The sequence below is a fragment of the Mustela erminea genome, chromosome 18 (assembly GCF_009829155.1).
Source record: "Mustela erminea isolate mMusErm1 chromosome 18, mMusErm1.Pri, whole genome shotgun sequence".
NCBI lineage: Eukaryota > Metazoa > Chordata > Mammalia > Carnivora > Mustelidae > Mustela > Mustela erminea.
In genome coordinates this window covers 22,495,877-22,508,254 of record NC_045631.1, presented here as the reverse complement: position 1 = coordinate 22,508,254, position 12,378 = coordinate 22,495,877, and the positions used below count along the sequence as shown (strand labels likewise).

The 12,378-nt window shown below is 47.5% G+C and overlaps 1 protein-coding gene across 2 annotated transcripts in view; it reads left to right on the top strand.

The window, feature by feature from the left end:
• The window catches only part of ASIC2 (acid sensing ion channel subunit 2), a 962,947-nt gene that overhangs the window by 898,803 nt on the left and 51,766 nt on the right, over window positions 1–12,378 (top strand). For both annotated transcript variants that reach the window (XM_032321662.1, XM_032321661.1), the window contains exon 3: window positions 2,106–2,233. In XM_032321662.1, coding sequence (XP_032177553.1) covers window positions 2,106–2,233 — 128 coding nt within the window. The remainder of the gene's footprint in view (window positions 1–2,105; window positions 2,234–12,378) is intronic.

The window sequence follows — 12,378 nt, the reverse complement described above, 5'->3', positions numbered from 1 at the left end:
GAGCTCCAGAAAACAAGTTTTGGCATCTCTCCCATCCCACCCCCCACAGCTCACTGAACATGACTTCAGTTCATCCAAGCACAAGCATCCCTGTGATCCCAGCATCACGCCTCTTCTGCTGCTTCCCTATCTGAGCCTGTTCATCAGGCTCCTGACCTCTCTTCCACCCTTCCCCCTCCCGCCCATCCTCCATCTCCCGCACTCGCCTTCCCTGATGCTCCCGTGGGGCACTGGGAGGAATAAGGGGCACTCACTTCTCTGCAGCATTCACCATCCCTGGGAAAGACAGGCCCCAAATCACAGGCATGCCGGGACATTCGGACAGCATTCTGCACACAGACAATCTGGGTAAAGAAATAGCAGAACATTTGACCGCTGGAGGGAAGGGTGCCTACTAAGCTCTTCTGCGCATGTACCCCTACCATGGAATTGTTGCCCATCAGAGACCCCCCCACCCCTGCCTCTGTCACTGGACACCAGGTTGTCTGTGGGTCTTGCCCATTCCCGTGCCTGGCCCCAGCCCTTCCTTCCTCTCAGCGTTCGTCCCCAGACTATGATCCCAGTGCTAACACCTCCCTCCCTCCCTCACTCACCTCGACCTCCATTTGCCCCCTCATTTGCTTGAGTCACAAATCCCTTATTCACTCAGCAGGCATTGCCTGAGTGCATGCTATATGGCCTGACCCCATGGGGGACCTTTGAGATCCAGGGAGACAGCCCAGAACTTGGCTTCAGGATCCTCCAGCCTGATGGAAGAGACAATCAGATAAAGAATTAGTGCCCGGTGTGGCAGAAGTTTCATCCGGCATATGTAAAGAACACAAGAGAGCAAGAGAAGGGTTCGCTTTGGGTGGGGCTGGGGGCTGAATCTTCAGAGACAAGTAGGGAGATTGGTCAAGTGGACAAGGTTGAAAGGCTTTCCAGGCAGAAGGAAATACATGTGCATTCATGCAGAGCAGAGACCAGTAACAACCAATCTGGGCAGCCCGGGAGGGTTGGACCATCTGGCGCCATGAAGGAGGCTGCCCCGAGAAGGCTGGTTAACAGGGGCGGGTTATGGAGGCTGGGCTCCTTATCAGCCTGGGAGAAAGTTGTGCAGGTTTTTGTGCTGGACAGCTCCCTCTGCGGGCTGTTGGGAAAGCGTAAGACTGAGGACTCTGACCCAGGAAAGGCTCATACAGCCCACCTGTGCATTCTCCACCAATTGTGAGCCCATCTCTGCCATCCCATCACCTTCCACCACTCTTGCCACCTCCCGCTGCCAAGGGCCATTTCTCTTGTGAAGTGAAAGAGAGGCAGAAGGGTCTCTTCTGGTTGCCCATTTCCTACAGCTCCAAGGGGGCAGCAGGCATCTTAGCATACAAACAAGTCCTCTATTTTCATTTCTGCTGCTGTGTCTTCGTCTCTTCCCCCTCCTGATCCCCTCACCTTCAGCCCATGGCCCAGGAGAGAAGCTTGTGAATAAAATAAAAGTGCTTGACTCACTTCCTAATCCCATTTTATAGTGCCAGAGTCCAAAGCAAAGGGTTGGCTTAACTGGCCTGAATTAGCTTCTGACAGCTACTATAACAGATGCCACAAACTTCCTGGCTTCAAACAACACAGATTTATTCTGTTAAAGTGCTGGAAGTTAGATGTCCAAAACCCGGTCTCACAGGGCAAGAATCTAGGGGTTGGTGGGGCTGCATTCCTTGTGGGGGTTTCAGGGGGAAAATCTGTCCCCCTGCCTTGTGCAGCATCCCATGGCTTGTGGCTCTTTCCTCCATGTGCGAAACCAGCAACAAAGCTTCTTCCATTCTATCCCTGACGCTGACCCTCCTGCCTCCCTCTCATGAGGACCCTTGTGATGACACTGGGCTGCCCAGATAATCCAGGATAACCTCCCCATCTCCAAGTCCCTCGATTAATCCCATCTGCAGGATCCCTTCTGCAGGGCAAAGTGACATCTTCATAGTTTCCAGAGATAAGGATGTAGATGTCTTTGCAGGCCATCATACTGCCCACCAGGTGGCCTTTTCTGGTGTCCCTCTGAGCTTCTGAATCCCAGGAGTCTGTGAGCATCTGCTATCGCTGACCCATGGCTCTGTGTGTCTTTGTCCTTTCAGAGGAAACGACATTTGAAGCAGGAGTGAAAGTTCAGATCCACAGTCAGTCTGAGCCGCCTTTCATCCAAGAACTGGGCTTTGGGGTGGCTCCAGGGTTCCAGACTTTCGTGGCCACCCAGGAGCAGAGGGTAAGTTCCTGGGCTCCCTGGACCAGAGGTCCTGGGCCCTACGCCGGCCACCTGCATAGGCATGAGGAGGGGAAATGGGACTCCCACTTTTGGAAGGCTCTGAGTCCACTCAGGAGGCCTGAGCGGGGATGGGCTCGGGACAAGGCTCATCTAGAAATTGGAAAAAGGTATCAGCTTAACCTCTGTCACCCAATTCTCCCATACCATCCATCAGTTCCTAAAATTGGGTGTGAGAGAAACCCAGCTTACTTCCTTTTTCACTGAATTGGGTCAGGGTTTTTTCCAGAACCTTCTGGGGTGGGGGGGGCAGAACTTTCTTAATCTATGGGAAAGCACTGAGAGTGTGGGCCTCCCAAGCTGTTCCCCGTACTTAATGCCTGGATACTTGCTGACGGCCAAGATCAGCCTCCACTGGAGCACACAGTGCGGGGGCGGGGGGGTGGGATGTTGGCTTTGAGGCAGACGCAGAGGAGCCTGGGAGGCTGGCTGGCCTCCATGGGCCTCAGAGGCTGAGACAGGTGGAGAGATCAGAAATGAGCATGGAAAGGTATCTGAGGTGGGAACCAAGTGGCGCAGCCAGAAAACCTCATCTTTAAGGACAAAGAAGGAGGGCATGGAGCAGATGGCAGGGAGCCAAGTTCAGGGCTGAGGATTTGAGTCGAGAAGGGCAAGAAGACAGACGAACAAGTCCAGGCATGCAGACAGACAGGCTGCCCTGGTGAGCCCAGAACCCAAGCTATTAGCCTCATGGGCTTTTGAGTACCGCCAACCCCAAGCAAAGCCAGACACTCGTTAAAGTGACAAGGACAGATTTTAATCAAAAATATACCCTTGCATTAGGGACAAAGGTTCAGCATGAACGGAACTCAACTTCCATTTTCACAGAGGTGGCTGGCATCTTAATGGAAATGTGAGGAGAAGGGAGGGGAGCAGAAGGGTCTGGGGCAGTCAGGGAAGTGAAACATGGCAGAAAGCAGGAAGGGGGGGGGTACTGTTCCATGAGAAACCCACCTGGGTTTACTAATGGGCACCTGTCAGAGTTAGGCTCCTATCTGTTCACAAAGACAAGGGGATGGAAGCCCAATCTTTAGGTGTTGGCTGGAGCAAATAGTAAATTCTTCTGGCAGGCTTGAGTTTTCTTAAGCAGGGACTTACCTTCCATGAGTGACTCCAAAGAAATGTCTGGCCTGAGTGGGAAGCTGGAGCTCAGGACTTCTAAGAGCCCTTATGGTCTCTTCCTCTTCCCAAAAGGAAACCAAGAGACTCCCCACAGTGAGCGAGAGACAGGAACAGGCCGTTCTGGGCTTCAGAGAACAAATTTGTTGTTTGCTTTGAAGTGTGTTCTCAGAAAATCAGCCTCATTCATAACAGCCTTGCGATGAGTATTTTAACTAATAATAAGATATTTGGTTAAACATTTTACAAATCTTCAAAGCATTTCTGCCTCATCTCATTTCATCATTTCATTCATATTAATAGAGAAATACAAAAACACATCCCAGAGCTAAATCTAATAATAAATTATGTTTACATGTATATGAAAGAGCATATTCATAGGAAATAAGACTCGAAGGAAATAAGCCAGAATACCCACAGTGGAGGAATTGTGAATGATTTATTTTCTTTTCTGGGTTTTCCACATGTTTTAGAATGTGGCTCTTTTGTTTATTCATTCAACAAATGTTTGTTGAACCCCAACTATGAACAAGGTGGTGGAGATACAGTGGTGAACAAAAGAGACCCAGGGTCTGTCCCACAAAGCCTACGGATTAGCGGTTTCTTTCCCAAACAAAAAACAATAATTAAATAATGTGAAGCGAAGTATAATGGTGATTGGTCCCACTTGTATGCTCTCATTCTGCCATTAGTATCCAGCTGACCCTGGTTCTCAAACACCACATTTCAGTGATTCTAAGAAGTACAGTTGACTTCTGAACAACATGGGGGTTAGAGGCACCGACCTCTAATAGAGAATCAAAAGTCTGCCTATGAGCTTTGACTCCCTAGGAACTGAATTAGTAATAGCCTGCTGTTGACCAGAAGCCTTACAGATAACTGAGTCAACTAACACATATTTTGTATTTTCTATGGATTATATACCATAGTCTTAAAATAAAGAAAGCTAGAGGTAGGAAAATGTTAAGAAAATCACAGGGAAGAGAAAATACATTTACCACATTGTACTATATTTATTTAAAACACACACACACACACATATAAGAATACCAGAATACCTGTCTTGTTCAAGGGTCCGTTTTTTTTTCATATTTTAACATTTCTGAAATCGGGATTTGTCTCTCAATCAATGGCACCTTAGAGCTAAAATTAGCATAGATATTTCTTTCTCGTGGCATATAAAATCAAGGTGTATCCTACGCCTACATTGTTTCCCTTCCAGCATTCCCCTGCTTCAGCTCAAAGCTCAAGGGAATCCTGCAAAAAGGCCAGGGGTGACAAGACTGTGGGAGCAAGAGGCCCTTTCCTGGAAAGTTGAGGTGAATCACACTAGGGAAATGGACTCCTGAGTGAGAGCCCAAAGAGGAACCAGTGATTTAAAGGACCCCTACCATGAATCCCTTTGAGAATGGGGAAGTCCTTTTGCATGGTAAAAAAATCACTCAACCCACGCCAAGTATATACAGACCTCCTTCATTATTTTTTCATTTTTTTAATTCCAAAAGAGCACACTATTGCACTGTAATCCAAAGCAAAGAGCACTGTTTTAAAAATCAGTATCTGCCCTAAACCCAGTAAAGCCAGGTTATGCTGCTGCCTTCTGGGACAGGCTGAGAAGCATACCTCTGGCTCATTCAGCTACAGTGGGAGCTCTGAGTGATCCTAGGACCAGCACCACCACCACCAGAGACAAGCAGCGGGATGATACACTGGAGTGGAGACAGACCCTGGAAGGGGGATATAATACCAATCACTTCCAACTGAGCACAAGCCAACTGCCAGGCATCAAGCAACTGAGACACTTGACATGCATTCTTTCATTTTACCCCCCACAGCAACCCCAAAAAGGAAACAATATTATCTCCACGTTCCAGAAGATAAAACTGCACAGTTAGGTAACTCGCTTAAGGTTGCATAGTAGGGGGAGAGCAGGACCCAACTGTGAGCCCACATCTCTCTGTGGAGAGGAAGTCAGCCTGGGGGTCCAGAGGACCTGGAATCTTGTCCTAACGTGCCGTGAGACCTCAGACGATTTGCTTCCCTCCCTGTGCCATGGGTTTCCCAAGCATGGAATGGAAGGGCTGGGTTAGACGACCTCAAAGGGCCTCTAGCATTAATAGCCCCGCAGTCCCAGGTAAACAGCATCCCTAAAACTTTAGAAGAGAGGTTCTGAGCATGCTCCTCAGTAGTAACCCTGCCTCAGCTCACACACAGAGTGGTGACATTGCTATTCTACCGAAATCCCTTAAATTCCAGCACTTCTCATAATTTGCAAAGCCTCAACCATTAAGAATGGCTTCTGAGGTCCTGTTCAATGTGGCCCCAGCCCTCTCTCCGGCCTCATCATTCCCTGTAGTTGACCAACATGCCTTGGACATCAGCCAGACACTCTCTGTCCTTTGATGCCTGCTTCGTGCACTTGCTCCCACTGTGCCCTCTGCCCAGAATCCCTTCTTTGTCTTATCTGCTTGGCAAAGACCTACTCATACTTCCAAACACTGCTTAAAGATCATGGTCTTTAAGAAGACTTTCTCCCACCCCTAAGAAGGAGTTAGTTGCTCCATTCAACTCTCTACACATTCATTTATTCCTTAAAAAAATACTCAATGAGCAATTCTTGTGCTGGGAAAATGAAAATCAGCAAGACCTGCTCCCAACCTTGGAGCGCTCAGAGAATGAAGTGGGATTGTTGACAATTTTGTCACACTCCTAAGACATACAAAAGTCTCCTTGTAGGACTTACTTCCCTTGTGCGTCACTTATCTTTACACCTGCCTTTTAAGAACTGATTTCTTTAACCTCCATCAGCCCTTGTCTCACCATAGACTGGGAGCTCCCTGAGAGCAAGGCCTATACCTCTTAGATTCTATAACATCGGTGCCTTGCTTATACATGAGCTCAGAAAATGTGCATTGATCAAAGAACGAATGAACTCTGATGCCCAGATCTGCACCCTCTGTTCAAATAGCACTCAAATGTTATACTCTAAAGCTCTCCCTGCCTCCCCCCTCCCACCCCTGCCAAAATCCCCATGTAAATGTGCCTTGAGGGCCCTCCTTCTCCCTGAGGCTAAGCCAGCCTGTGACAGATGACATTATCTTTATCATTCTGTCTACACACTTAGAGACCCTAATCAAACCAAAAGCTTATGAAATGGGTCAGGGTTGGAGACCATCTGTGTACATGAGAGTGGATGCAGCAGATGAGAAGGGTAGGATAGCACTCTGGAATTTGCGGAGAATTATATGAGTGTGTGGATAGATCAAGTGCAAAGCTAGGACATTCAAGTTTAGTGCTTATTAAGACCCAAGACTGTCTTCAATGTTGACATCATCAGTCAAACTCTTTTCCCTAATTTAAGGTGATTGCCAATCCTGATGGGATTCCCAGTTGTGATTTGATATCAGAAGACTTTCATCTCCCATGCCCTCCTCCAAGAGCCTAGTGGTGATTCAAATTAGTAGTTCAGCCACTTTGCCCATACCTCCAGGTAGGTCTGAGAATGAATCTGGAGATCCTGGGTAGTCCGTTGGCCACCAGCCCCTACTGTTCAGAAAATTTCCTGGAAAACATGGCCCTGGGTCTATATTTCAAGGTCTCAGAAATGCCTTGGGATACAGGGTTGGAAAATCACTGGCCAGAGGTATTCCATTTTCACCAAGAACCCCTTTCAACACCACTCATTCATTCGCCACTGGGAATGAGAAGGGTTCCAATCCCAAAACCTGGACTCTGTGTTGGTTTCTTACTTGGGCTATTTCCAAAGTACTGTGAGAATGCCCACTGTCACACCCTACCCTGCGCTGAGCAGCTGCCCACTGGCCTGTTTGGGGCTGTAAATAAAGGCAAATATAAATGGTTGGGTCCTGCTGGACCCAATTAGGTCATTGGCGAGATGTGTGGGCCCAGCTGGCTCCTGCTGAAGCTTATGCCTTTGCCTTTAGTGTAGGTTGGCCACACTTCCAACATTTGGAGGGAATTCTAATATGGCTCAAAACAATGGTATCCCCTACCCCACCCCCAAATAAACAGTCTCAGCTGTTGGGTGGGGTGCCCCCGTCTGCTCTTGACAGCTCCGCTCAAGCTTCCAAATGCACCTTCCTAAGTGACTCTGAAAAGACAAGACTCATTCATCAATGTGACAGCCAGATCCATGGTCTGTAGTATCTGCTTCACGGGCCTCATTAGAAATGGAGGTTGGCCCATTTGTTTTTTTCAAGGCAGAATAGAGAACTTGTTGTGCCTGCCTTCAGCAACTTCCAAACTGCCAAAGCTGGAGTCACATAAATATGGCAGCATCTGGTTCTGCTCCAGAAAGCACCAGGGAGGCGCTGGAAGGCAGGATGGCCTGCTGGGTGGCCATTCCCTCCATGATCAATAGGGTACATGTCTCCCATAAACAGATAAAAATAAGAACCAACTAAGCATTTACTAGCATAGCTACTTAACCACTCGTTACCACTCAGCATGCAATATAGAAATTCTCCCAGATCCCCACATGGCTTTGCCAATACTCAGGTTTTCGCCCTTTTTTCCTACACAACGAGTGCTTGCTTTTTTCAAGGTGGAGGTGATGGCAGGGGTTGGAGAAGGAAGAAGAAGACTTGTTGATTGGCTAGGATGAGCCAGCATCTCAGCTCTATTGGGGTTATCCCAAAATAAGCCCACATAAAAATATGTTCAAGTCTCGTAAGAAGATAAAATCACTCTACACTGCCTCCCCTCTACCTTGCAGCCTCTCCCTTCTTTCTTTAACAAAGTGCCTCCAAACCACTCTGGAGACTTGTCTCTCCTTCCTCACCTCCCTTATACTTCCCATCCTACCCGTAGCACTCCACTGAAACAGCTCTTCATCAAGGTGACCTATGAAATCTTTGTGGCCAAAGGCTGTCTTTGTTGCTAAGGACACTCCCCACTCCTCAGTCATTACCCTACCTGGTTTCTCAGTGGCAGGTAACCTGTTGATCATGCCCTCCTGAGACACTCTTCTCTCTGGTCTGATTTCCTTCTCAGTCCCCTTCATGAGCTGTTCTTTCTCTGTTCACCCCTTTGACAGCGGGTGCTCCAAGATGTTGTTTCTGGCCTCTCCCAGCCTGCAGTCTCCTTGAATGCCCTTGACCATGACTCTTAGATCACTACTCCCAGCCCAGATGCAGCCAAACCCCTCCCCCACAGAGTCCCATGGGCATCTCAAACCAACAGTCTAAATGGAACTCCTCCTCTTCCCCACCATCACACCTGCACCCCAACGCTGCTGCTCCACCTAAGTCCCACAACCCTGTGAGTGGCCTGAGTACACATATGCACTCACTAGAGGGTGACCTTGTGCCTCATTCTTCTCATCTGGAAAATGGGAATGATGGCAGTTCCTATCTCAGAGGCTAACTGGAGGACTGAGTTAATGCCTTCACGTAGAACACTTCTTAGCATACAGTAAGTGCTCAATAGATGTCTGCAATTGTTATCCCCCGCCCTGGACACTACTTTAATTCAGTCCTCTGTGATTCTGCACCTGGATAAGAACAGCTGCCTCCATTTTCCCTGCTGCTCATCCAGCTCCTCTGCAAGCCATTCTTTGCCATCAACATGATCTTTTTAAAGTACAGATCTGAGCATTTCCCTTCCTCATTGCTGGATGAAGCCTGGGAGTCCCCACACGGCCCTTTCTGCTCTGGTCTCTGGCTGCTTTTTCAGCAATACCCCTCTGCTCCCCAGCTTCCCACACAATGCACCAGCTACCCCAAACCGTGGGCCGTTATTCCCAAGCATCATGTGCTCTCCCCTTTCTCTCCCTGCCAGCAACACTCTTCCCACCCTTTCCTTTACCGGACCCATATGTGTCCTTTGAGATTCAGCTCAAATGTTACCTCCTCCAGAAGGTCATCCTGGAGTACTCTGTGTGAATCTCTAGCATAAAATTCATACATTATAATCATCTGTTTACTTCTCTTTCTCCCCTTCCAGACTGGGAGCTCTTTGAAAATACGATTCTCTTCCTTCTGTTCCTTATATTTCGGTATTTTGTGTGGTGCCTTACAGACAGATCATCCTTGATAAATTGTATTGAATGGAATGAATGAGTAAATGAATGCATGACAGAGAGAGAAGGAGACTGCTTTATCATGCTATTTCCGTGCCTGATATCCACTGAGGTCTTGGAGACTGCTTTATCGTGCTACTTTCCTGCTTGATACCCATTGATGTCTTTCCAGAGACAGAATAAAGTCCCAATTCCACATCCCAGCTCCAGCTAGCACCTTTCTCAGTGGCTACATCTCACCATGCTTTGGCAACCGCCCTCTATTCCACACTTCCTGCCCCACCCCTTGCTCATTTCCTGCTGACTCGCTCGTTTATCGAATATGTTCTCTGTGCCCGGCACTGTGTGAGGCATGAATGATCCCACCGTGAACAGGACTGATCCGACTCTTCTCAGAAGAGAAGCAGACACTCCAATAATCAATCACAGATTAAAAGCTCTATGTATCTGTGTAACATGCCCCCAATATACTTTAAACTTCTTACGGGAACATATCAGCTCTTATCATTCTTAAATGGAAGGATGAATGGATGGAATGTTGTAGAATGATCTCGGAGGTCCACCCCCAGTAATTTACAGTCCATATAAGCTCTTGTTAGCTTCCAGATTTGATGTAACTGAATTAAACAGTCTAACACTAGGAACTAAAAAAAGAAAAAGTCCCTTTACTGAGCGCATGGAGAAAAGCGATTAGCTGGAAATGGTATAAATTGACATGGCAGCCCCGGCTGGAGTCCAAAGTCTAGATCTTCCGTGGTACCCACCCTCACTAGCAACCATCAGGACAGAACTAGCCACTCCTAGACGCTCTCTGCCCTGGCTCTGACATCAGAAGCCAGTGGCTTATCTCAATGACCTCCCTTGCGGAGGAAAGCAGGCTCTAACGTCTGTTGACTCAGGTACTTTATCTTACTCCGGAGACAAGTTAATATATCAGAATATTCTTTTGGTTGGGTCCTGCTACTCAGTATACCATGTTATCTTCTGATTCTCAAGCAGCTTGCTATCTGAACTCTGAACAGTGTGGCCTTAGTTTCTGATTTTTTTTTTTTTTTAAATAAGGGGCCAAAAAAAAACGTCTGTGGAGGACACGTCCATACACAGGCTGAAAGCCATCTCATCTTTTTCTCGCCAACGGGGAAGGTTGGATAATCCCAAACAAATCTTTTAGAAATATCAACCCTAATGAAGGAAGGAAGGCATTTGAACAGCCCTGCTGACAATCAGACAGATCAGATCCTCTTGACAAAGGCAGAGGAAGAGAGGCTTGGAAAAGACATCTCTTTCCTATGTCTGCCCTCCCCCTTTACTCTTGAAAACAGCTTTCGCTCAAGGATAGAGAAGTCCCCACATTTGTTTATGTGGTGACAAAAGGGCTGGACGGCCCCAGGAATCATTCGAGGTGGACTAATAAATCTCAGTGCTAATCTGTTAGACTGTTCTAGCCCCAAAGCCTGTCGGGTCCCTCGCCTACAGAATTCCTCTCTCTCTCTTTCTATTTCTTGAGTATTTAAAACATTCTAACAACAGACAGCTGGCTATTAATATAACATAATATATTTAATATAAATTTACATAATAGCACAAGTCGTTTGCATACTTTGCTCCAAGCAATGAGAGTATGCCCTATGAGGGCTCAGGTTCCAAAACAATGAGCACAGAGCCTCACACTGTAAGTCAGTGAGTGAAGGAGGGGCAGACTTAATCAAAATTGATGAATGGATTGCTCCAAACCCTGCAGCACAGCTTGCTGGAGAACAAAAAAGTCATTCCAAAACGAGAGTTGTGGGTCCCTGATTTATCAGCTTTATGTTTTGAGATGCCACTCGGAGTCCTTAGAATGGGGCCTTTGACACAGCCGGGTGGCAAAGGACAGGAAGGTGGCATCTGGCCAAAGCCTGGAGGAGAGCCTGGAGGATCTGCAAAAGGAGCAGCAGAAGGGGAGGGAGACCCCAACAGAGAAGCCATGCATCCCTGCAGAGGGCAGACCAGGCAGCTGTTGAGAGTGTAAACTGGTAGAGCCTTTAGGCTGGGGAAGTGCGTGAGGACTTGGCAGGATCCATCCAGGTAAAAAAAAACACGCATCCCCACCGATCTAGCAATTTCTGTCCTGCAGAAATATTTAAAAATGTACCCCAAGAAGCCTGGATAAAGGTCTTTTCTGTAGCATTGTTTGCAAGAGCGAATAACTGGACCCAACTCAATGGATGGGGAATGCTTATGTGTCTGCACTTCCTGCCCCTCCTCCCACCCCAACCTCCCAGCAACAGTTAAAGAGGGTAAGTAAGACCTGGAGGTCCCTTGAGGAAGATTTCTAAGACCTATTGGTGAGAAAAGCAAGTTACAGAACAACACAGGCAGTTCGGTCCTATTTGTATTGAAAATACATGCTAAACTAAACTCTGTATTTATAAATGCACATGTATGCAAATAGCACACAGGAAGAATTCTGGAGAGGTGCGTACCCTACTGAGAGCCGCTCAGAGGAAGGCGAAAGAATGAGTATGCCAGATTTTCCTCTTTTTCTGGATGCCTGGAATATTTATTAAAAGGGTGCATTTGTGCATTCGTGTATTAGTTGTGCAATTTTTTTTAAGATTTTGTTTATTTATTTGACAGAGAGAGACACAGCAAGAGGGGGAGCACAAACAGGGGGAGTGGGAGAGGGAGAAGCAGACTTCCCAAGGAGCAGGAAGCCTGATGCAGGGCTCAATCCCAGGACCCTGGGACCATGACCTGAGCAGAAGGCAGACGCATAATGACTGAGCCACCCAGGTGCCCCAGTTGTGCAGCGTTTTACAGACATGCATAATACAACTATTTACAAACATGTTTTATTGTTTGGACCCTGGCATCTAACAGAAAGATGGGCTCCTATAAAGGGTGGTGGAGGTGTGCTCCCTGCCCCCAGGGGCAGCCTCCTCTCCAG